Source organism: Peromyscus eremicus, chromosome 2, assembly GCF_949786415.1.
Source record: "Peromyscus eremicus chromosome 2, PerEre_H2_v1, whole genome shotgun sequence".
Taxonomy (NCBI): Eukaryota; Metazoa; Chordata; class Mammalia; order Rodentia; family Cricetidae; genus Peromyscus; species Peromyscus eremicus.
Window position 1 is genome coordinate 78,693,950 of NC_081417.1, and position 25,702 is coordinate 78,719,651.

At 43.5% G+C, this 25,702-nt stretch overlaps 1 protein-coding gene across 1 annotated transcript in view; it reads right to left on the reverse strand.

Annotated features, from left to right (window-relative positions):
* The window catches only part of Susd1 (sushi domain containing 1), a 115,066-nt gene that overhangs the window by 71,908 nt on the left and 17,456 nt on the right, over nucleotides 1–25,702 (reverse strand). Inside the window, exons 4-6 of the mRNA XM_059255808.1 lie at nucleotides 25,527–25,679; nucleotides 24,766–24,945; nucleotides 3,198–3,377 (exon numbers count right to left, since the gene is read on the reverse strand). Of these exons, the coding sequence (XP_059111791.1) occupies nucleotides 3,198–3,377; nucleotides 24,766–24,945; nucleotides 25,527–25,679 (513 nt within the window). The remainder of the gene's footprint in view (nucleotides 1–3,197; nucleotides 3,378–24,765; nucleotides 24,946–25,526; nucleotides 25,680–25,702) is intronic.

Consider the following 25,702-nt stretch of genomic DNA (forward strand, 5'->3'; position numbering starts at 1 on the left):
CTTATCAAGAACAAATCGGACTCTTTGATCTTGAAGTAAACTGACTCACTAACATGAAGCTTCCACCTTGGGGTTTTTCCAGACACTAACATACTTGCTTAATTCCCTGCTGTCTGGAATTTCCAGTTCAAACTAGCCTGGGAGAAAAAAATCCCACCACCTTCGGCCTTAGGGAAGAAGGTCTGACCACCTTGTTAGAGTTCATACTCCACGAAAAACATTACAGATCTGTGCCACTAACACAGAGGCACGGGGCTCCGAAAATAGTTTACAGTAAATAAAAACAGTCTGTGTCCAGAGAGGTCATTCCACCCAGCTTGGAATTAAAGACAGAAAGAGGAGTGAATGGAGTGAAAACCAGAAAGGATGGTGATGGGAAGAGGCTAAAGTGGACCCTGAATACAATATAAACTACACAGGGGGAGTCGGGATGGGGGGACCAAGACATTGATGAAAACCAGGGAAGGAAAAGAGAAGAGGGGGCAGCTAAGCAAGAGTCATGACAACCAGCATCTCTCGCTTTTCCAGAAGCTTCTCCAGCCTCCCCTTCCATGAATTAATCAGCATGTAAATCGCTCCCTTTATCTGTGAAAATCGAATTTAGCTGCCAATCGTGATGGAGGGCACACAAGCCTCCTCACAGAAAGAGCCTCGCTCCCCGGGAGAATGCCTTTTTCTCTCCTTAAATCAAAGCTTGCATAAGCCCACGGAACAGCTGCAGCTGGAGCCACAGACTTAGTGAAAGGTGGAAGACTGAGGACAGTAATTATAATTAGCGGTTACATAACATGTTTGTTCTTCAAAGTGCTGTGCAAGGACCAGCTAATTAATAGCTTACTGTGCTCCATGCTGATCCCCTGGTTTTTCATGTAGTGACTAATCCTTGTGCCCCCACTGAATTCTGAACGGTGGCAGCAGAGGGCCTTGAGCAGCAGGCCAGGTGGCGAAGAGGCCATAGCTCTACCCAGCTCCCTCTCCAAGCCATTCCTGGGGAAGAGTTCCTGGAGAAAGCTGCCTTACCCTCCAGATAAATCTTGGAGGTGCTGATAGAGGTGTGACAGAGAGCATCAGTCTAGGCCACTTTGCTCTTAGAGAAACCAGAAGACCGGGCCCCGGGAAGTCCTTGGTCTTTGCTACAAGCTTGGCCTTGCTTCTCTGCTCAGCCAGCCAGACATCTCCAAAACAAGCCTGCCTAGATCTCTGGGTTCTCATTTTCTATTTTCTCCCCACTCTCTAGCCTACATCTTTTTGTATTGATGATGGAGATAGCTAAATGTAAGGATTTTCTGTCTACTCCAAGGATTCTTTACCCACAAACTTCAGCAGTCTGTGCTGGTTTGAATTTCTGTACAAAAATATTACAAGGACATATGAACATGTATTTCCTTGGGGAGAGGTCTGTTTCTTCTACCACACTGTAAATTCCAAAACATTAGTGCTTCACACATAGTACACACTAAATAGACATCTTTGGGATGAATGGATGGGTAGGATAGATATCCTCAAATTTCTCTCTCTCAGGGGTGGGGAAATGGCTCAGTCCATGAAGTGTTTGCCATACAAGTGTGAGGACCTAAGGCAGATATCCAGAACTCCCATAAGAAAGTAGGGCACGTGAGCTACTCTTGTAGTCTAGTGCTAAGAAGACAAACAGACAAATCCTTGGGGTTCACTGGCCAGTCAGATTATTCTAATTGGTGATCTCTGAGCCAATGAGAGACCCTGTCTCAAAAACATAATAATACGGTGGATGGGTCCTAAGAAACCACATCTGAGGCTGACTTCTGGTCTCCATGTACACCTGCACACACATGTACAAATACACCTGCATAAACACATACACATAAAGAAAGAAAAATATAGTTAAAGACATAGTGTTGTTAGGGGATAATCTTTTCATACACTATGAAAATGTGTCTCTGCCAAGTCACCTTATGATTGGTTTAATAAAGAGCTGAATGGCCAATAGCTAGGCAGGAGAGGATAGGTGGAACTTCTGGGCAGAGTTAGGAACTCTGGAAAGAAGAGAGGCAAGTCAGATATACGGTATGGAGGAGAGGTAATGAGTCACATGGTAGACTGTAGATTAATATAAACAACATAAATAATACACATATGTATGTATGTGTGAATGAATATAATAGAGTGTTTCTCACCTTTAAAAAGTAAGGAAAATGGCATATCCTACATTGTTGGTGTACCTTAAAAATAGTAAGCTAAAGCTGGGTGGTGGTGGCACACACCTTTAATCCCAGCACTTGGGAGGCAGAGGCAGGTGAATCTCTGTGAGTTGGAGGTCAGTCTGGTCTACAAAGCGAGTTCCAGGACAGCCAGAGCCACACAGAGAAACTCTGTCTTGTAAAAGCAAAAAAAAAAAAAAAAAAAGCTAAGTGAAGTAAGCCAAGCTAAAAACAAACAAACAAAAAACAACTCAAATACCATATGATTCTACTTACACGGAATGCCTAAAGTAGTCAAATTCCTACGAGATAGAAAGCAGAATGGAGCCGGGCGGTGGTGGTGCATGCCTTTAATCCCAGCACTCGGGAGGCAGAGGCAGGCGGATCTCTGTGAGTTCGAAGCCAGCCTGGGCTACCAAGTGAGTTCCAGGAAAGGCGCAAAGCTGCACAGAGAAATCCTGTCTCAAAAAACCAAAAAAAAAAAAAAAAGAAAAAAAAAGAAAAGAAAAAAAGAAAGTAAATGGAAGGGTGCCAGGGTCTATGGGGAGTTCCAGTTTTAAAAGATACCTGGATACACATAACACCAATGAATTGCATAGTGTAAAAGAATCAATATAATACATTTACTTGTATTTTGTGTTTTGACACAATTACATAAAACTTAACTCCTTGCATTTTGCCATCTTTTGTCTGAAAAGCTGTCTTGCCAAAATGTGTTAAGAGTATGAGAAAATGGTTCCATAGAATAGATTTTTCTCAGCTCGCTAAGGAGAGAGAGCAAAAAAGCATAGTGAATTATGGTGTTTTAAAAGATGAATGCATAAAATTCTCTATATAACTTATTTTCCCAACCTACCTTCTAAATCATCAAGATTAAGCTGAGAAATCTAAAGCCAAGTTCCCACCCAAGTAAACAGCAGAGGCAGGCACAATCCAGAGGGAGGTAGCTTCATACTCCCCGATCCTTCCGCTGTTGAGGTCCCAGGTAAGAGGGGCCCAGCAGACCGGAATCTGTACCTGTGCATGTATGAATGACGTCACTCCAGGAGCCTTTCTCTGTGCAAACAGAAGTGATCATTCCTCCAGAACTCTCAAAGCCCTCCTGACAGACATAGTGAGCCACACTGCCCAGGCTGGAGGTGTGATTCCCCACCAAGATGGCGTTCTGGACTTCAGGAGGGCTGCCACAACTGATCTCTGCAATGAGAGGCAACAGGACACCTGTGAGGAGCCCTGACTTCCATGCCTGCAATTAGTAGCTCAGAAATAAACATTTCATGATGACAGAGGCCATTCATCTGGGAAAAGAGAAAACCCAAACTCCTTCAAATAGTTCAAATATAATTATACAAAATGAAGGTTGTTCAGAAGTACAGGAAACTCGTATGCCTGGATTTAATGAAATTTTCAAACGTGCACACAGAGAGAAGAGACAAATTATGAGATGGCTTACTCATGGAGCTCCTTGTCTATGAAATAATACTCCTTAGGGTTCATTTGCATCCTAAAGTTCTGTAGAACTTTTTACTATGTATCTTCAAATCATTAACTCTTGAGAGTGCATTGTAGCAACTGTTGTCAACTGAATATAAATAAAATATTACAAAATCCTTGACATTCTTAAAGCAAAGCAATTCAGAAAGTGTTTCTCTTCCTGCATTCAACTTACAGGCAATTCTCAAGGGAAAAGGACACTTGCAGAGAGACAGATCAGAAAGTATTGAACTGATGTGAAGTTTCTCTTCTACAATCTTAAACGCTAGTGGACTATTTACACAGAACTCTATGTGAAAGAAAAAGTATGATGTAACCATCTCAGGCCATCCAAACCAGACCTCAGAACACAAGGCAGTCATCTTCAGACACTTTTAACTTTCAAAAACATCCTGTGTACCTTTTCTGACAAAAATTCAGAACAATTTAATAAAATACTGACTTTACAAACACTTGTAAGGCCAGCACTTAGGGGGCTGAGGTAAGAGACTGAAAGTTCAAGGCCAGCCTGGGCTGCAGAGTGAAACACTGTCTCCAAACCCAATACTTGTGGAATGAGCACATTATTTCTTAACCCTCCTCCTCTTCCCCTATGGCTACAGACATTGTTCATGGCCTCTGAGGTTTTTTCTTTTTAGTTTTTTTCTTTGAATTTCACTGATTGGCATGACTTCAATGATAGGGCTCATCTTTCAGATCTAAGCCTACTTTGCCAACATCCTTTTGCCCCTGCTTTCTTTAAATTATTTCAGAAAAAAAGGACATAAAATATGCACATAAATATGAATGAATATGCAATATGTCTTGAATATGGAAACATCAGAAATGACCCAAATGTTTATCAAAAGAGAATTGGGTGCTAGGTGTGGTCCTGCCTTAATCTCAGCACCCTAGAGGGAAAGGCAGGAAGAATAGGAGTTTAAAGCCAGCCTGGGCCACAAGAGGCCCAAGAGATGATAGAGAATATTAGGCAAATAAACCACAATGCTACTGAGTAAGTCATAGAAAGACTAGAAAGATTCACACACTGATGTGAAAAGACATCCATGATACAAAGGCATAGTATTGAGTCCAACAGCAGGTCTCTTCTAAATACACAGAAGTCTCTTTTGCATGGTTTTCCTTCTTTGATCCCAAAGTTAATTACATACATATGTTGAGCAATGGATTGTGTAATGTATGTTTCAAAAAAACACAGGAACTTTAAAAATACTGCTTACTGTCTGTTAATAGATTCTTATAGTTCCTTCCCCCCCCCCAAAAAAAAAAAATCAAAAGTAACCTAAGCTGATAAGAAAACGAATCAGGCAGTGGTGGTGTACACCTTTAATCTTAACACTCGGGAGGCAGAGCCAGGCAGACCTCTGTGAGTTCGAGGCCAGCCTGGGCTAAAGAGTGAGTTCCAGGAAAGGCGCCAAAGCTACACAGAGAAATCCTGTCTCAAAAAAACAAACAAACAAAGAAAAAAAAGGAAAACGAATCAGAAAAAACTGGGGAGGGAGAGACAGGTGTTAGGAAACACATGGTTGAACTATGAAATTGACAAGGTACACAGATAAGTCTCTATAGCCATTTAAATTGGACAACTTGAAATAATATTCTTAAAAGATTTTAAAGGTTGAGCAACATTAAAAAAAAATTTAGTAACAGAAACACAATTCCAAAGTTTTTCAGTAAAACTTGAGCAGCAAGGCCCAGGGACCATGTAAAGGTAAATCTGTCACGGATGCCACAGTGGGCCGGGTACAGGTACGAGGCTATCCAAGGAAGAAGAGCAGCATACGAGGACTGGGAGCGTAGCTCAGCTAGTAGAGTGCCCTCAAAAGCATGCTGCAAGTTCCATCCTCATCCCCAACACCACTAAACACAGAGTAGTGCTGCCTGCCTGCACCCCAGCATAAGTTCAAGGTCAGCTTTTAATCCCCGCACTTGGGAGGCAGAGGCAGGAGAATTTCTGTGAGTTCAAGGCCAACATGGTCGACATAGTGAGTTCCAGGCCAGCCAGAGATAGACTGAGAAACACTGCCTCAATAAATAAATAAATAAATAAATAAATAAATAAATAAATAAATAAATGAATGAATGATAAAAGTTCAAAGTCATCCTGGGGTCACACACACACACACACACACACACACACACACACACACACACACACACCGGGGGTAAGGGACAACTATAGTGATTCCATATGTAACCAGTAGTCTCAGCTGCACCGAGAAATGAAAATGGGGAGGCAGGGACCCCTTGTGCTATTCATTTTGATGTTTAGTTTTCTACTTCATCTGTAGAAAGCCAGAAAGGGCTGCCATTCCTGACATCCACAACTTCAAAATAAAAGTTCACTTACTGAGCTAAAGCATTCAGAATAAAGAAAATGATGTATTATGTTCCCACAGCTCCATCAACCGTGCTTGGCCTTAGAACAGGCAGCCTCACTAAGCATGCTGGTATAAGCTGGCAGCCCAGTTACCTGGGAGGCTGCGGCACGAAGATCTCTAGTCCAAGGGCTGTCCGAGCTGCACTGTGAGTTCAAGGCCAGATGGGAAAATGCAGTAAAACCTTGTGGCAAAATAAAAGGTAAAATGCAGAACAGGGGTATAGCTCGGTGGTAGAATGCTTGCCTAGCATGCACAAGGCCCTAGGTTCAATCCCCAGCACTACAAAAAAGAAAAGGAGGGGGAGTTCTCTTAAGTCCTTGACACAGAACCCCTGGATCTAAGGAACTTGCTCTTCTCTGTCTCATTAGGGATGCTGGGCTTGTTGTAGGACCTAGAATTACTTCCCTAAGAGACGCTTTCTAGATCAGAGTTCTCATCTGCTGTTGTTGGAGTTATCCAAAGATCTATGATAAATACAACAGCCCAGCTCACCTCATCAGTATTCTGGCTGAAATTTAGCTTCCAGTCAACACAAACTCAAAGCACAAGCAGTTATGGGACCAGAATGAAGTGGTCACTTCATAAAGTCCCAGCTCTATCTACTATGTCCCATGTTTGTTTACAGGGGGGCTCTGTTCTCTTTTCATACACGTTTACCAAATACAAGACCCCTTAGCCTTCATGGTGTTTTCCCAGCATCAAACCTTTACTGGCCCCAAACATTGCCAGCCATCAGTATTATTTGTGTGTACATCAGCAGTCAACCAAACAAGTAGTTAATGTTTTCTAAGACTGCCAAGTCACTTGCATACAAAATTTCTAGTGTAAGCCAGGACTCAGCTAGAGCAAACAGAAGAGGAAATACCAGAGAAGGGCTGGAAACTGAAATATCAATGAAGAACTGAAGCTGAAAATACAGCTTTGTGTACCTTGACTATGGACTCCTGAAGATCTCAGTGGCGAGGTTAGAAAAGGAAGCCGGTGCTGTGGGATGGTCTGTATGTCAAATGTGTTACTCTGATTGGTCAATAAATAAAACACTGATTGGCCAGTAGCCAGGCAGAAAGTATAGGCGGGACTAACAGAGAGGAGAATTGAGAGAACAGGAAGGCAGAGAGGGACACTGCCAGCTGCCGCCATGACAAGCAGCATGTGAAGATGCCGGTAAGCCACGAGCCACGTGGCAAGGTATAGAATTTATAGAAATGGATTAATTTAAGATATAAGAACAGTTAGCAAGAAGACTGCCACGGCCATACAGTTTGTAAGCAATATAAGTCTCTGTGTTTACTTGGTTGGGTCTGAGCGGCTGTGGGATTGGCGGGTGACAGAGATTTGTCCTGACTGTGGACCAGGCAGGAAAACTCTAGCTACAAGCCAGCAATAGATAGCTGAATTATTAGAGGAATGTAGGTTGTAAGAGAATAAGATTATAAAAGACAATGAGGTTGGCTTTCATCTTAAACATATTCAAGAGCAATGGATAGCATGATGACTTTAGTTGTGATTGCAAGCTCATAATTTATAGTAAAAAAAAAAAAAGTGCCAGATTGATGAGAAATAATTGGCTTGGTCTCTAGAGAGGAAGATTCAAAGGCAGACAGTACCTACAGCTCTGTGAGTTCCCATTACAGAGATGTTCAAGTTGCACAATCTCTTGGCAGAAGATATTAAGAAATACTGTGTGATTTGGATGAAACACATTGTTCTAAGCACTTATCACTAAGAATCACATAGGGAGTGTATGAAAAATATGCATGTGGACTATTAGGGCTTTAGTGTGCAATAGCCTCCACATTTGAGGACTTGTTCTTTAGCCAATGGCACTGTTTTGGGAGACTGCAGAACCACTTGAGTCTAAGTCCAAACTGGGAGACATATACTGCTAGGCATCAGCCTAGGACAATATCCTAGCCCTGCTTCTAATCCCCTCTACTTCCTAATCCTCCAAGATAATAAGGTATGCCATGAGCTCCTGGCTGTCACGGACGGAACTAGTCACCATGCCTTTCCCACCATAAAGGACCATTTCCCTTGAACTATAAGCTAAAATAAATCATTCTTCCCATAACTTGCTCTGTTCATTGTTTTGTCATGGTAACCAGAAGAATAACGCAGAATTGGTGCCAGGCATTCCAAGATGAAATTTTAAGGCCTGCATGGCAGCAGGAAGGTCCAGCCTAAACCCCCAAACAGCCATACAAAGGCATATTTATTGATTGGTACACAAAGTATTTCCTTATACCAAGGTCCCTAATCTAATTTACATGTCTCACTAAAGGAAAGCATCACATGCCCTGCTAAATTTCCACAACAGGCCTTCTGAACTAGCTTGTTGGAGAAATGTTGAAGAATTTAGGGCTCTGGGTTAGAGAAGCCTTAGTATGCTGTAAATCAGTGGCCCTCACCCTTTATAATGCTGCGACCCTTTAATACAGCTCTTCATGTTGTGGTGACCCCCAACCATAAAATTATTTTGTTGTACTTCATAACTGTAGTTTTGCTAATGTTATGAATTGCAATGTAAATACCTGATATGTGGGATATTTGATATGCAATTCATGTGAAGGGTCTTTTGACCCCAAAGGGGTTGAGAACCACTGCTGTAAGCAGCACTTAATGGGTCATTCTGGTGGAAGCTGGGAAGGTCAGAACACCAAGAGAAGTCACAGTGAAGACTCAGCTCATGCGGTTTCGGAGAACCACAATTCTGTTGGGGACTGGCGAGGGGCTATTTGTGTCATGCTCTGTCAAAGGGCCTGGCGGTCTGCCTGCCTCCTCACAGTTTGAATGAAGCTGAATCTGAAAGTATTATGTTCACTTGTTGGGTAGAGGAAACTTCAAGATGTCATAACATTAAGGACGTGGCATGGCCACTGTTCACTTCTTCCAGCTACATTTATAGCAATGACGGGGATTTAAAGGCAGAACAGAAAGAAGTTTTCTCAAGCACATTTTTGGCAGGGAAAGGAGCATGGGAACTTAGAGCTACAGATGAGGCAAGTGTGGACAAAACAGTAGCTGTTACACTGGTACCACTGAAGGGAAGGCTCAAATTCTTATGCATAGAGGCGCACACTATGGGACCATGGGCATGAGAGCTCACCCAGCGAAGGCTTTAGAACGTAAAAATGCAAGCTAATTTTAAAACTTACTTTTAAAAGAGAGTGTCTGAAGAAAAGAGTACACAAGCAGAGCACGCCGCTGAGGATTTCCTGCCCCTGCTCAAATAGGACAGCCTAGGAAATGTTTTGCCTGCAATCAGGCAGGCAGGCGGGCATCAGAGACCACTACAATTGTGGGAAATGAAAGCCAGGAACATCTCCAATTGACAGTGGGATTCGGTGCTAGTTCTGCAGGTATATAGAATGCAAATGCTACGGGGTCATGGAGGCTTACAGCAAGATTTCAGGGAAAAAAGGTATTGAGGCCAGGCAATGTGTGGCAGGGTTGGATTACCTACATGGGGCTCCTGAGTGGGTTGTGTGTGAAACTGTTGATGGTTATGTTAGACATGTCAGAAATGTGGCTTTGTGCCAAGGATGCCTTCAGGTACAAAGGAGAGCTGACCCAAGAGAAAGGACACATGTACTTCAGGCAACAGAGCTACATGGGGCGGAGCTACTCAAGGCTCTTGGAGTCCCAGATGATGCTACTACAAGCCCTGGATACTGGGCATGGAGCTTCAGAGGTTGGTGCTTCCCCTGATAGGCTACAGCCTTGTTTTGGTCTAGCCTTTCCTTGTTATCATCCAATTCCTCCCTTTTGGGATGGGAAGATTTACTCTGAACCAGTGTATACTGGGAATATACACATGTTTTGACTTCACAGCCAAAACTATGCCTATGGCTCAGAACAGACTTCAGATTGCAGACTTTTGACCAGTGTTGAAATTGTTAAAACTACAGGGACTTTTGGAGTTGGACTAAATGTATGCTTCATTCTGTTATGGCCAAGAGCCTATTGAGGCCAGTAGTAGAGTATTATGATGTCTATGTGATGTGTCTCTCATAGGCTCAGGTGTTTGAAAACTGAGTTCCTAGCTGGTGGTACTGCTTTGGAAAGCTGTAGAAACTTTGGGATGCAGACCCTTCCTGAGTGATGTGGGCTACTAGATCTTGAGGTCTAGTTACAGACTGGTCCTGATTCCAGGCCAAGCTCTGTGCTTCCTCTTCTTTTCTAATAGAGCAAGTCACTTCACAAGCTCTCACTGCCATGAACCCAGACTCCTCAGTCACCCTGCCTTCCTCACCACCATGGACTCTACCCCTCACCACCATGGACTCTACCTCTCAAAACATGACCCAAGAGAAACCATTCATCCTTGGAGTTGTTTGTGACAGGTGTTTTGTTACAGCCATGGGGACTGTTAACTAGTATGAAGAAGCACTTCCTGTCTCTACTCAGGGAGAACTCCTCTGGATCGGAAGTACTTAGCAGAGGTCTTAGACACCCACATTTTTACAAAACTCAGCTGATTTTGATGTGCATCCTCAGCTGGAATTTGGGGTGAGATTTTTGTTTCTGCATTTGTTGTTTTGATTTTTCTTGCGGGGTGGTTTGTTTGGTGTGTGTGTGTGTGTGTGTGTGTGTGTGTGTGTGTGTGTGTGTGTGTTTGTTTGGGCAGTGTCTTGCTGTGTGGATCACGGCTCACAGCAATGGAATCTGAATGAAATAATGGTGTGAATGATTACCTTTAGTCATCACATGAATTCCAACAGTGCTCAAAGACTAAGTAATTACCACTCAGAGTAACCCTCCACAGTAAGGAGCATTTTCCCATATACAGATGGAGATGTCTCAAGTGGAAAACAGACATTCAAAGTCACAGGAGTTATTAGGGGGCATCCTAGAGCTTACTCAAGAGCTGCTCCATCTCTGAAATTGTCCAGTATTTTCCCTTCCACTTATCCTTACTCTTCCAGAAACACTTTCTCCCTCAGACCTAGAAAAATCCTTCTCAAGCACTAATGCTCCATGACTGATAGAGCTGTGAGTGATAAAAATTCCCTCCACTCTTGTGGTCTGTGCTAACTTGTTCAATTGGGTGCCTGTTTATGGAGTAACTAGTTCATGCTGGTCACTATAGTAGCGAACACATGGACAATGCTGTCGCTCCCACCGAACCTAGTGGGTCAATAGACAAGAAATCATGAGATGAATTCAGACTGTGGTGAAAGTTAAACATTAATGTGTACAAGAATGTGATGGCACACAAAAGAAGTTTCCAACAGAGGATCAGGGACAGTCTGAACTCTCTGGAGACGTAACCTCTTCATTAGGCCCCGAGGGATGATCCAGCCACGTGCAGAACTAGAGAACATCTCAACCAAATAAAATAGCTCCAAGACAACAAATGCTGACTAGGGTGCAGGGGGAGGAATCATGTATGGCTCACTGTTGGGGGGAGGGTAACACAGTACAGCCAACATGGAGGTAAGTACAGGGGTCCTCAAGAAGTTAAAACAGAACACCATATGATCTAGCTATACCATTCCTGGGGACATACATCATAAGAAATCTAAGTCAAAATGCTACAGAGATACATACTTGTTTGTATTTATTGATGGGCTATTTGTAACGGTCAAGTACAGAATCAGTCTGTGTGGTATAAACGCATACAGAAAGACAGATTCATACATTCAACAGAACATTATCCAGCCTTAAAGAACAACTAGACTATGCAGCCTCCAGGGGAACGTCTGGAACTATAGATCACCATGTTAAGTGATGTAAGCCATTCTCAGAAAGTACCTCATGGTTTCCCTCTGAAGTGCAATCTCTATTTTTTTTTAAAGGATTTAAAAACAGCAGGAAGACTATCTGAAAAGAGATGATGGGTCAGGGAGAGAAGGGGAGATCTTTAAATCCAGGCACCAAACAACTGGGCTCACACAGGCCCTGATTAGCACAGACTTGATAGGGTAGCTAACACTTGAGCTGAAGTCACATGAAGGTGCATTCAGATCAGACTACAAGGACTCTATGGCAACCTCCCAGGCCAATCTTGTCTCTGAAAAATTTCCCAGAGCAAAAGAGTGTTGGGATCAGACCTCCCAGCCATATAGACTTCTCCACCAGAGCTGGTCACCATTTCCTCCTAACTGAAACACTGCCTCCTAGAGGGAGGAAGGAGGCTGACAAGATTCAGGAAGCTCAGGAAATGACAAGACTCACGAGGCCCCTGCCCAGGTTCACATACACAGGGGCAGTGCTGTGAGAGCAGACTTTTCACTGGAGTGGTCTGCAGGTTAGGTGGGACTCAGTTTTCAGGACTTGTCTCCTACGCTGGGGAGAGGTTTTCTGTGACATAGCCACTCTTGAGTCACTGTGCTCCTCTATCTAACACCTCCCCCTCCGACTTCACTCAAAAAGAAAAAGAAATAGGAAAAACACCTCACTGGTTCGCCAAGCTGGACTTAGGTGAAACCATTTCTTCGATATGTCATGCCACAGGCATCCCCAACAAGCTTAAGGTTACTCCTATTAACAGTCAGTCCCACAAAGGTAACAAAGATAAACTTCTATATTAAAGCCTTCCAAAGCCCCTACCCTCGCAAGGAAACAAACATTAAAACAGTTTATATGCAAAAGAAAGAAAGATGAAGAGCACAAATCTGCATGGCATATGCATGGGGTTGTTCATTAAAGCGCATGTCTCTCTGGCTAATTACATTATTAAGTAACGATGCCTCAACCTGCACTAGGAATACAGTCAACTAATTAGGAGCACGGCTGGGAATTTTTCCCTTCGTCTCCCATTGTCTTCAGTTTCATTTGAATAATCAACTTCAGAATAGGTCTCCCCGGCGGTGGGGGATGGGGTGGGAGGGGGGGGATGTATTGTGGAAGTTCCAAAGATCACGTCTCATCTTGAGGTGTGATCCTCTTCCTACCCATGAAAATAGTCCAGCAGGAGATCTGTTTGATGAAAGGTACAGGCAGTTTAAGGCATCTAATCAGAGCGGACTGCCCTGCAATGTCCCCCACGGTGGCCGCTGTTTATTATAAACACTGGCACAGTGATGGGGTAGATGAAAGAAACGCAGAGTAATATACGGCTTCACCTAAGACTCTTCAGAGATCAATAAATAATAAGCTAAGAAAGTGACCGAGAGTGACTATAAACTGTGGCAGGTGTCCTCCAACCCCCAGGAGAATGGACAATTGGGCCATTCCACTTACTGACTCCAACTCCTCCCCAAAACAAAATCTTCCCAGAAAAATAAGTACGAGTAAAACTCCACAAAAGAGCAGAAACAAGTGTGCAAACTGGAAAAAAATCATATTAAAGTCAGTTTTTCTTTTTTCCAGCAATAAACAGGGATGGCTCTATCATGCTGAGGATCCAATCAACAGTCAGAAGAAACCTGGAGAGCAGTGGGATGGGGGGCGGGGAAGGGCCCGGGTGATTTAGGCAGACCGGCCCCAGGATCTACACGACCCTTGTATTTTGAATTGGATAATCCAACACAATTCCTAGACGTTGGGGGCTGTGCCTACCACCCTGTATGTTTAAATATCCCCTGCAGATGCGTGAGTTTAAACACTGTTGAGGGCACTGACCTTGTTATGTTCACACGCATATAATAAGGCCCGAGACCTAAAGTCTGGAATCTGCAGCAGACGTTGATACGCTGTCTAGCACCTTCTGACTCCGCCGAAGTGTCCTTAGACCCTCCCAGCAGGGCTGTTTGGCCACTACATGTGTTAGTCACTGGGCTAGGGGTTGGAATATAATGTCTCAGTCTGGGGCAAGTTGGATTTAGAAAATGCTATTGTAACTATTCGAGGAAAAGGGAAGAATTATTCTATGCCATGACGCTCTCTGTGCACAGTAGCTTATCAGCTGCTCTAACTAAGCTAATGAGCTCATTAGCACCCACAAGGCCACTTGCCCTTAAGGCAGGAGAAAGACAAAAATTACTTTTTGATGTATTCTGTGATCTGAAGTCTTCTATCAGCTTTAGCCCTGATAAACAATATATTTTCTCCAGCTCACGTTCATAGACAGAGCCCGCTTGGAAGAAAAATGTTCATTTCACACAGTGGCCCGCACTGTCAACAGCTAGTGTCTAGTTTGGAAACAGCTAACATTGAAACACTTGAGAGGCTGCGGAGGAGGTGACAGGGTGGGTAGAAGCATGAGTGTTAGGATGGGCACTGGGGGTTATCGGCAGGTTTGTCAAGATCTTCTGTTTGTTTAGGTGTTAATCACGTTTAAGGCTCTCGGGCTGCTGTGCGGATGTCTCTCTTCTCAAAGGATAGCGTTAGAGCCCTTCATCTTAACATTCCAGCTGTAGACAGACCCTCTGGATTAACAACAAATAACTGAAGTAAAGTGAAGATTGAAGAATTTCACATCTAGCCAAGCATGGTGGCGCATGCCTTTAACCCCAGCACTCAGGAGGCAGAGGCAGTAAGATCTCTGTGAGTTCAAGGCCAACTTGGTCTACAGAGTGAGTTCCAGAATAGCCAGGGCTATATAGTGAGACTCTGTTTTTAAAAAAAAAAATCCTGAATTTCACATACATGCACTTTATGATAGAAAATGTAGATTTCCAATTTTGGTTCAAAATAGAGGCAGCTGTGGTGGCACTCACCTGTAACCCCAGCAATTAGAAGGCTAAGGCCAAAAAATAGGGACTTTGAAACCAGCTCTATATGGAGGCGCCTCTGAATTTTAGGCCAGCCTCAGTTTCCAATAAGACTCTGACCTGAGGCTGGCTAGGAAGGTGGTTCAAGAGTCTGGATCTCCAGAACCTCCATAAAAGTCCAGGGAAAAGTGGCAGCCCCAAGTAACCCAGGAATCCCAGAGCAAGCCGGCTAAGCACACTTGTTTAAACAGCCAGCCCTGGGTTCCATGAGAGCAATCAAGAGGGACACCTAACCTCAACCTTGAGCCTTCATAGACACGTGTATACACATATGGGACACACATATACAAAGGCACACCATACACACACACACACACACACACACACACACACACACACACACACCCGGGCGGAGAATGGCCCTCTGGTTTGTGAGTACAACATTAATCCAGCAGCAATTCTCTCATCAAAGCTCACAGGGTGTTAAAAGGAAAGAATGTATGGAATGAGACGCATTTTATCCCTTCTATACATGGAAACAAGTTTAGAGAGCTTCCAGCAAGTAACTAATCCACAAGTCGCGAAGGTCTCTCGGTCTCCAAAGCTCCTATTTCATTCTCTTAGCGGTTTCATGAGCAAAGCCATAGCTCATTTGGCACAGTCGGGGGAATCCAAAACACAGTCATATTTTAACCACATCTACTTATTGAAGACATTTTTAAATGGTTTTAAAGGGAAGAAAGGCAATATAGCTTATTAAAATGTTTTTTTAAAAAAATAGTATATGGTAAGATACCAGAAAATACATTCCAAATGAACTAAATTTCCCATTACCTCAGCACAGGCCACAGACACCCGATGTGCATATGTCTCCCTGCATCCCTGCTTGGTACCATTAGTCAACAGAGCACTCTCCATGCTAAGTCTGGATGTGGTCTAAGCATCCTTTCCAAAGCCCAAAGCAGTGGGGCAGGCCTGTAGCTGCAGCTACTCAGGAGGCGCAGGAGTTCAAGGACAGCCTGGGCAAGAGCAGGATCATCAAATCTCACACACAAAGAAAATTCTTTCCACATAGCCATCAGCGCTCAGTACTCAGAGGCAGCCACACAGGTAAGCTAACCCGCCACCTGTTATGCAGACGCACTAGTGTGTATTAGACCTTTTTCAAACTTTGGTGAACTTTGTCAGGATGAGACAGGACTCCAGAAAGGAAATTCTTCACTCTGATAGGAATGGGAGGGAGATGGGAGAGAATGGGGAGAAAGTAACCAGAATGCAGGCACATTCAGAAGCCACAGTTAGGAGGTTATTTCTTTCTAAATTCAGTGGTCATTTAGAAGTTGCAACACTCTTAAGTAAAGAAAATAATCATACGACTTATACTTTAGAAGGTTCTTTTTTGTTGCAATGTGGGGAAGGCACTGGAGAGGTCAGAGCAAACACAGAAACGGGTCTTTCGGTTGGAGGCAGGGTCTCACTAGAAGGCTCAAGCTAGCCTCCGCCTCCACCTGTCGGTGTTATAGGCTCACACCACCACACCTCCTGCTTTTCTACATTTTTAAAAAAGGAAGTGATTGTCCCAGATCCATTTTTTTATCCCAGTACTAGGGCTTGAACCCGGGGCCTCACACACACAAGGCAAACACTATACCACCAGACTACAGCCTCAGTGTCAGACACACTGATGGTGAGAAGTCCCATCCTGAAAGGATAGATGATTGGGTCCTGTAAAGGAGAGGAGAAGATCTGAAAGGCAAACCCCAAAGCTGGTCTGTCCACATTCACCATGCCTCACTGGATCTTGTACAGGAGGGCAGACAGCACTTGGCACACTGCACGAAGTCTCCATGTCACCACCCCATTCCCTGTTCTCCCCCAACCTCTCAGTGCTTTGCCTCTTCTCCACATAATACTCATATCTGTCCCCAACAGGATAGATGCTGGTACACTTGAGTCTCACTCAAGACTTTCTTAGTCCCAGTGTCCAGCACACACAGTGGTAATCCCAGACTTTAGATTGGTCGTTAATGATGACCCAGTGTGCTGGCTACTTTCATGTCAACTTGACATAATATGGTCATCAAAGAGAAGGGAACCTCAATTGGGAAAACTGCCTCCACATGATCGGGCTGTAGGCAAACCTGCAGAGCATTTTATTAATTAGTTATTGATGTGGGAGGGCCGGCCCACCTCACCATAGGTGGTGCCATCCCTGTCCTGGGTTCTATAAGAAAGCAGGCTGAACAAGCCATGAGGAGCAAGTCAGTAAGCAGCTCCCCTCCCTGGCCTCTGCATCAGCTCCTGCCTCCAGGTTTCTGCCCTGTTTGAGTTCCTGTCCTGACTTTCATCAGTGATGAACAGTGTTGTGGAAGCATAAGCCAAATAAACCCTTTCCTCTTCAGCTTGCTTTTGGTCATGGTTTCATCACAGCAATAGAAACCTGTGGAATATTCCTTTACACTGTGTGAATATATGTCACTGTGATTGGTTTAATAAAGAAGCTGACTGGCCAATAGCTGGACAGGTTAGGTGGAAGAGCCAAACTGAGAATGCTGGGAAGAAGGGCGGAGTCAAAGAAGGAGCAAGAGATGCAGAGTAAGAAGCAAGATGGACATGCCATACTGAGGTACCAAGCCATGTGGCAGAGTGTAAATAAAAATATGGGTTCATTAAAAATGTAAGAGTTAGCTAGTAACAAGCCTGAGATATTAGCCAAGCATTTATAATTAATATTAAGATCCGTGTCAGTTATTTGGGAACTTGTAGGTGGGAAAGAAAAGTCCACCAACAAAGCCCTAACTAGGAGTCCAGTTAGAGTAACCCCTGCCCCTCTGCTCATCAGTTGGTTAAATTCAAAACTGTAAGTTCTTTAACCTGCCCCTGATAGCTTGCTTGTATCTTCTCTGAAGAATAAAAAATAACAAGACTTATGGGAGGTTCAGGCAGGCAATTCTCCCTTTCCATTGAGTTCATGGAAATGTGTGACAGGCATTTCAATACACTGTCACCCAACTGGGAAGGGGGACCACAGGAGCTGCCATGGGAAGGCTTTTAGACCTCACATCCTATTACTATTGTGGGATGTCTTTCTGTACACTGTGAATATGTGTTGCTATGATTGGTTAATAAAGAAACTGCTCTGGCCTATGGTGAGTCAGGTTATAGCCAGGCAGGAAATCCGAGAGAGAGACAGGAAGAAAAAAGGCAGAGGCAGAGGAGATGCCAAACCGCCATCCAAGGAACAACAAGTAATGGGATTCAGGTAAAGCCATGGAACACGTGGTGATTCATAGATTAATAGTTATGGGTTGAGTTAAGTTTAAGAGCTATCTAGCAAGAAGCCTGAGCCATAGGCCATATAATTTGCAATGAATATTAAGCCTCTGAGTAATTATTTTATAAGCAGCTATGGGACCCCTGGGCTGGGCAGGACCAGAGACACATGGGACTGCGGGGCTGGATGGGATCGGAGAAACTTCCAGCTACATATTACTATTTCAAGTCTGTACTTCAGGCCCTGCTCCAGGAGATACTAAAGACAAACACAGGTGAGCAGATGGCAAATGCCACCCACCAGTTCTCTGATAAGGGAAGCCCATCGCTGATCCCCCAAGCCACAGCCACAGCTGTCATCTTCGCAAGCTCCCTGCCCATGGCAGCCAAGTTCACAGTTTCAGGGTGTGTTTGGTGGAATTCCCAATTCCTGTAGCTTTAGAACACGGCTAAAAATACAGTGTCGGCTGGTACATGGCCCAGATTTGGGAGCCAAGAGGAGCTGAAGGGTAAATAAGAAGAGGTGCTTCTTCAAGGGGAGCAGCCCAGGCAGTGTGAACCCGGGGGCCACGGGGTGACACAGGAGAGGAGGGGGGAAACAGGAGCATGATCCTGTAAATAACAATGCCCTGGGGGCAGGGAAGAGGCTCCCTCTCTAAACTACTCTCCTTTGCTCTCAGTCCAAACAACTGCACCACACAGTCCTCTATATGAGCCCCAGGTTTGGGATTTTCCCCCCTTGAGATAGGGTTTCTCTGTGTAGCCCTGGCCATCCTAGAATTCTACTCTGTTAGACCAGGCCAGCCTGGAACTCAGAAAGACCCGCCCACCTCAGCCTCCTGGGTGTTGGGATTAAAGGTGCATGCAACCTCCGCCCAGCTAAGTCCCAGGTTTTAAACATGCAATTTGCTATGTTTTTTTCTTCTTTTTACTTGACCTGTGTCTTAGTTAAGGTTATAATTGCTGTGATGAAACACCATGGCCAAAGCAACTTGGGGAGGAAAGGGTTTATTGGGCAAACACTTCCATATTGCGGTTCATTGTGGAAGGAAGTTAGGACAGGAACCCAAACAGGGCAGGAATCAGAGGCAGGAGCTGATGCAGAGGCCATGGTGGGGTGCTGCTTACTGGCTTGCTTCCCCTGGCTTATTCAGCCTGCTTTCTTATAGAACCCAGGACCCTCAGCCCAGGGATGGAACCACTCACAATGGGCTGGGCCCTCCCCCATCAATCTCTAATTAGAAATTGCCTTACAGCTGGATCCTGTGGAGGCATTTTCTCGGTTGAGGTTCCCTCTTTTAGATACCTCTAGTTTGTGTGTCAAGTTGAAATAAGACTAGCCAACACAACCTCTAACCATATTTGCTAATGGAGTACAGACTGATAACTTGATATATATACACACAATGTGTCATGGTTCAATTAGAGTAGTTAGCATTCCCATATCCTTAAACATTTAGCCATTCCTTGTGATGGAATCTTTGAATTCATTTTTCCTATTTATTTTAAAAATTATTAACCCCCCACCACCCCGAGGAAAATTGAAAACGTTTAAAGAATTCTTGTAAACAATCAAGGTAGCTCAGTCAGCAAAGTACTTACTATGCACACGGGGCCTGAGTTTGCTCCCCAGGACATGGTAGTGAGCACCTGTGATCCCCATGCTGGAAAGACAGAGATGGATGGATATACAGGGCTCACCACAAGTCCCAGGTCCCAGTGAGAGATCCTGAATTTAAAAAAAAAAAAAAAAAAAAGTGGATGGCTCCTGAGGAATGTTACCTGGGCTGATATCTGCCCCCCAACACACACACACACACACACACACACACACACACACACACACACACACACACCGGGCATGATGATGCACACTTGTAATTCTTATGATTCCAGTGCTAAGGGGGCAGAGACAGGTAATTCCTGAGGCTGGCAGGCTGGCCAGCCTGGGTGAATCAAGAAGGTCCAGGTAAAAGTGAGAGACTATTCCTGGAGCAATGGGTCACATGGAACAAGTATACCGCCACACATTCCACATACTCCCCGGCCCAAGGCTCAGGAACCAGGGCAGAAAGGCAGGCAGAAAGCATGACAACTGGGGGAAACGGTGTCCTCTGGACATGACAGAACTATTGCCCGTGAATTCACAGCAGCTGTGGTCACCTGCACAAGATCAAACCAGACAACACTCTAGCACTGAGCAGGAAGAGGTTCGTGGAGCTCTGCCCCGAGGAGCTGTGGACAGCTCAGGGCTTCTGGGAGAGGAAGAATCAGTTCTCTTTAAGGGTATGGCCCCTGGTATGTTGAGCACCCTCCAGGGAATGACCCGCCCCCATGTGCATTGAATTAGTGACTTATTTTTAAAAAGAGGAAATCAGAAAGGGGTGGGCAGGGGAGGGGTGGACTCAGGTGGAGTTAGGAAAAGGAGTGGGGAGGTGAATATGATTAATGCATTGTATGAAATTCTCAAAGAACTAATTACAATGTTATATTTTTTGTTTTTGTTTTTGTTTTTATTTTTTATTTTTTTCGAGACAGGGTTTCTCCGTGTATTTTTGGTGCCTGTCCTGAATCTCTCTCTGTAGACCAGGCTGGCCTCGAACTCACAAAGATTTGCCTGGCTCTGTGTCCCAGGTGCTAGGATTAAAGGCGTGCGCCACCACTGCCCACCTCAATGTTATATTTAAAAAAAAAAAAAAAAAAAAAGTAGTTCTGAAGCAAGAAAACCAAAGTGAGAGACCCTGCTTCAAAGGACAGGATAGACAGTATCCTGTGGAACTTCTAGAACACTTCCCAGTCTCTGATGACCACTGTTGATTTTCTACTTCTAGGAGACAAACTTGAAGTTCTTTTACTATTAAACTTTGTTTATTGGTTTTGAGACAGGATCTCTTTACACAGCCCTGGCTGTCCTGCACCTCACTATGTAGACCAGGCTGGCCTCAAACTCACAGAGATCCTCCTGGCTCTGCTGGGTTTAAAGGCATGTGGCACTACACCTACTTAATCTTTACTTTTTTATGTCAAGGCTTTTAGTGTATGTATGTAGGTGTGTGTATGTAGGTATGTGTATACAGATGTGTATGTAGGTATGTGTTGTAGGTGTGTGTGGGGGCATATGTAGGTGTGTGTATATATAGGTGTGTGTGTAGGTGTGTATATGTACAGGTATGTGTGTAGGAGTGTTTGTGTATAGATGTGTGTGTAGATAGGTATGTGTGTAGGTATGTGTATGTATAGGTATGTGTGTAGAAGTGTTTGTGTATAGGTATATATATATATATATATATATATATATAGGTGTCTGTGTGTAGGAGTGTGTGTGTATATAGAGGGATGTGTGTGTGTGTGTGTGTGTGTGTGTGTGTGTGTGTGTGTGTAGGTGTGTGTCATGACACCCATGTGGAAGTCAGAAGACGACTTGCAGGAGTAGGCTCGCTCTTTCCACCATATGGGCCTTGGGGGTCGAGATCAGGTTGTCTGGCTCAGTGGTAAGCACCTTTACCTACTGAGCCATCTCACTGGCCTAAGATCAACTTTTCAGATTCAACATGTAAGTGAGATCATGCAGTGTTTGGCTTTTTGTGCCTGAGTCATTTCCTTTAACAGCCCTCCTCCTGTCCTTTCATGCTGGTACAAATGACAAGATTCCTGTCTTCCTAAGACTCTAATAGTCCACTGTACATATGGATAGAAACACTGTTCATTTACTGATGAACACCAAGACTGATTACACCTTGACTCCTTGTGACTGGGAGCAGTGGCTGTGCTGGGAATGCACGTGCAGGTGTCTCTGATCTGCTGACTTCATCTCCTTTGGGTGTATGCCCAGGAGTGGGATAGCCAGCCCATGTGGCAGTTCTATTTGTGTTTCTAAGGAACCTCCTTAGCGTTTTCTATAATGGCTGCACTAATTGACTTTCCCATCAAGAGTCTCCCATCTTCCTCACCCTCCCTGCATTTGGTATTTTTTCTTTAATGTCTTTTAGATAATGGCCAGATAATGGGATAAGACTGTGGAAATCGATTTGCATTTCTCTGATTAGGGATACTGAACTTCTTTTTCCATATAGTTGCATGCATTCTTTTGAGAAAGGTCTATTAGATCATTTGCCCATTCTCTTAAAAACATTTACTGTATTATTTTTTAATTATGTATATGGGTGTGTGTCTGTGCAAGTACCTACAAGGGACAATGATATGGGATTCCCTGGAGCTGGAGTCATAGGCTATTGTGAGCCACTCCATGTGGATGCTGGGAACTGAATTCGGGTCCTTTGTAAGAGCAGTTCATGCTCTTAACTGCTGAGCCATCTCTCCAGCCCCAATTTGCCTGTTCTTTAACTGAATTATTTTTTCTACTGAGTAGTTCAAGTTCCTTGTACATTCTAGATACTAACCCCTTGTTAGGTGGCTAATTTTAATAACTCATTCTGCAAATCATCTGTAACTCCTCTCATTCAGGAGGTTCTCTTCCCTCAATGGACTGCTTCCTTTGTTGCCAAAGTACATTTATTCTAAGTGTTCTATCTTAATTGATCCATTGAAAGACAATCTGAGAACTCTTATAACTTCTTCACTCTGAGGATGGTAAGAAAGTATCTACACATGTTTAAAACCCCAACAAGTAGAACAGTAGCAAGATTAACTTAGTCCCATACAACACTACTTCTTAGCTGTGCAATAAATTCAAAGAAAATTGAGATTTTTCCCTTTTCCATCATTGCTATAGTCGATGCTTTTCTGGTTGTGATAAAACAGTCGACAGAGAGGATTTATTTTGTCTAACAGTTGGAAGGGACACAGTCTATCCAGCAGAAGGCCTGGCAGCAGGAGAGAGCCAGCTGCTCACGCTGTATCCAGAGATGATTTATTTTGTCTCACAGTTGGAAGGGACACAGTCTATCCAGCTGCAGGCCTGGCAGCAGGAGAGGGGCCAGCTGCTCACATTGTATCCATAACCAGGAAAGAAAGAGGATGGATGCTGGTGCTCAGTGAGTCCTCCCCTTCTGAAGACAGCCCAGGACCCCAGCCTATGGAATGTGCTCCTCTCTCTTCAACTACCCTAACCTAGGAAACCCCTTCACAGATATGCCTACAATCTTGTCTCCTTGGTGACTCTAGATCCTGTCCATTGACAATCAGTATTAACTATGACAATTACCTTTTTTTGTTATATCAAAAGTCCCTTCAATCTAGAAAGTATCTAAGACATAAAATCACTCGGGATTGCTGCCCATAGAGATGATCCTTTGGATTGGAGTTTTTAAAATACTTCAGGGGCTAAAATTTGCCCAAAAGTGTCACATCCAGATGGCTTTCCAAATGAAATCTCCCAAATCTTTAAAAATTCTACAGAGCAAGGAAAAAAATGCTTTGGTATTTTTAAATTCCGAATGTCATTGATACTAAATATAACAAAAATGGCACCCTTTGAGTATCAGTGAAGAATTCTAAGTAATTTATATTTAGCAAATACAATCCTGATTAAAATAAGAAGCCAAAGCCTCAAAATAATTCATCCTAACAATACTAATCATTATCAGAAAAATGTATTAGTGAAACTCACATTACTGATTAAAAGAAAATGTGTGTAGTTACCTTCATACATGCTTAAAAGACATGATAAAAAAATAGCTAGTGTCTGATTAAAACATAGTAAAAGGAACATGGATGGACACTTCCTCAAGATTATATGGAACCCAAGAACTGTTAAAATGGAAATCACTGAAGATAGAGAAAGTAAAAAGTAGAAAATAACCACAATAGTAAACAGAAAAGCGAAAGACAGAGTAACTGAAAACCCAGCCTCTGAAACTGGCATCTCTGGCTTCTACCCCTGGTGTGTGACCTTAAACAATTTAATCTCTTGATGCCTGGAGAGGGCAGCCTTCTTGTCCATTCACAGGGATCTTCTAAACACTAAATGACTCAATTTCAGGGAATTTGATTAGCATGTACTTGGCACACAGTGCTATATGTACAGCACATAAAAAGATACACACACATCAAAAAACTGAGCTCACGGCCAGTGACATGGCTCAGTGGGTAAAAGGCACTAATTTCCAAGCCTGATGACAATGAGTTAGATCCATGGGACTCACATGACGGAAGGAGAAAACTGACTCCATCAAGTTGTCTTCTGACCTCTACACACACATTATGCTATGTACACACACACACACACACACACACACACACACACACACACACACATTTATATATACATATACACAAATAAATAAAGGTAGTTTTACATTTTTTTTAAAGCTAAATTCATGCCAGGTGGTGGTGGTGGTGCATGCCTTTAATTCCAGCACTCAGGATGCAGAGCCAGGTGGATCTCTGTGAGTTCGAGGCCAGCCTGGTCTACAGAGCGAGATTCATGACAGGCACCAAAACTACACAGAGAAACCCTGTCTCGAAAAAACCAAAAACCAAAAAATAAAATAAAATAAAATAAATAAATAAATAAATAAATAAATAAATAAATAAATAAATAACTGAATTCATGTTGAAACACCAAAATCATTTCCAAACAAGTCAAAAATAAGATTAAAACATTCAATGTTAACCCCACTATTTAGGTTTTCGTTCTGGAAACACTAGTCAAGACCCTGAAATAGAAAAACAGAATTTTATAAATGCAGAAGAACAAAAGGTAGGGCTGTTGTTTACAGACAAGATACAGACCCTGAAAATACTAGAGAACCAAATAAAAACCTGCCAGAAACAAATATGACCTGTTGGATTTATTAAACACATTTACTATCCCGAAGGGAAACAAAAAAAACACCTCAGGACACTATAACCAGGAGGCTAAGGCTTTTGAAAACCTACCTTGGCAATGTAACTTCGGAGATTCCCACATGCCCAGGGCCGTGCAGCGTGAAACTGTATCTCCTGAGACCCTGAGAAACCCTTCCTTGCAGCTGTAATGGACCTGACCACCCAGCGTGGAGCTGTAATTTCCTGTGATGTAGCCACCAGGGACTTCAGGAGGGGTGCCACAGTCTATTTCTAAAAAACAAAACCATGTCAACTTCTTTACTTTATGAATACAAGTTTTCAGAATCCACCATCTCTCTACACATACCCAGTGCCTCACACCCCCCGGCCCTATTTTAAGAAGAACACAGATTCATTTCCATGAGGCTTCTGAGCACATTTCCAATGATTGTCCTTATTGCTCTTCTGGCCCTCCGTACACAACAGCATCCACACATGCACAAAACAGAAAGAATCAGCAATCAACCCTGACTCATGCTCACTAAAGAGACACCTTGCCCAGCAAAGTAAAAATCTGATCACAAGTGCCCTTAAATTAGGTGTACTTTCTTAATTTTCAAGGTCACTTTTGAGATGCTGGGCTCTTACCAGACCTAACAGGCAAGAGTTAATAGCAAAATATCTGTGAATTGATAAAAAGTTTATTAACACTTGAAGTTGGCTTTTTTTTTTAACATGACTCTATCTTGATTAGGCCATTTGTTTTATTTCATAAAAATATGGGAAGCGATGTGTACTCATGTCTCCACTGCAGATCTATAAACACCCACCAAATCTCACCTTCAGATGCTGCATCTCTGGCAGACACCTACCTGTGCATAATGTGCCGTCCGTGCTTGGGTGGAAAGGCTCAGGCCCGTTCTTTGACAAGTATCCTTCCATGCAGTAGCATTCAAAGCTCCCAGGAGTATTGATACACTGACCTCCATGCCTGCACAGGCCAGGAACGTCACACTCATCTATGTCTTAAGACCCATCCCAAAATATG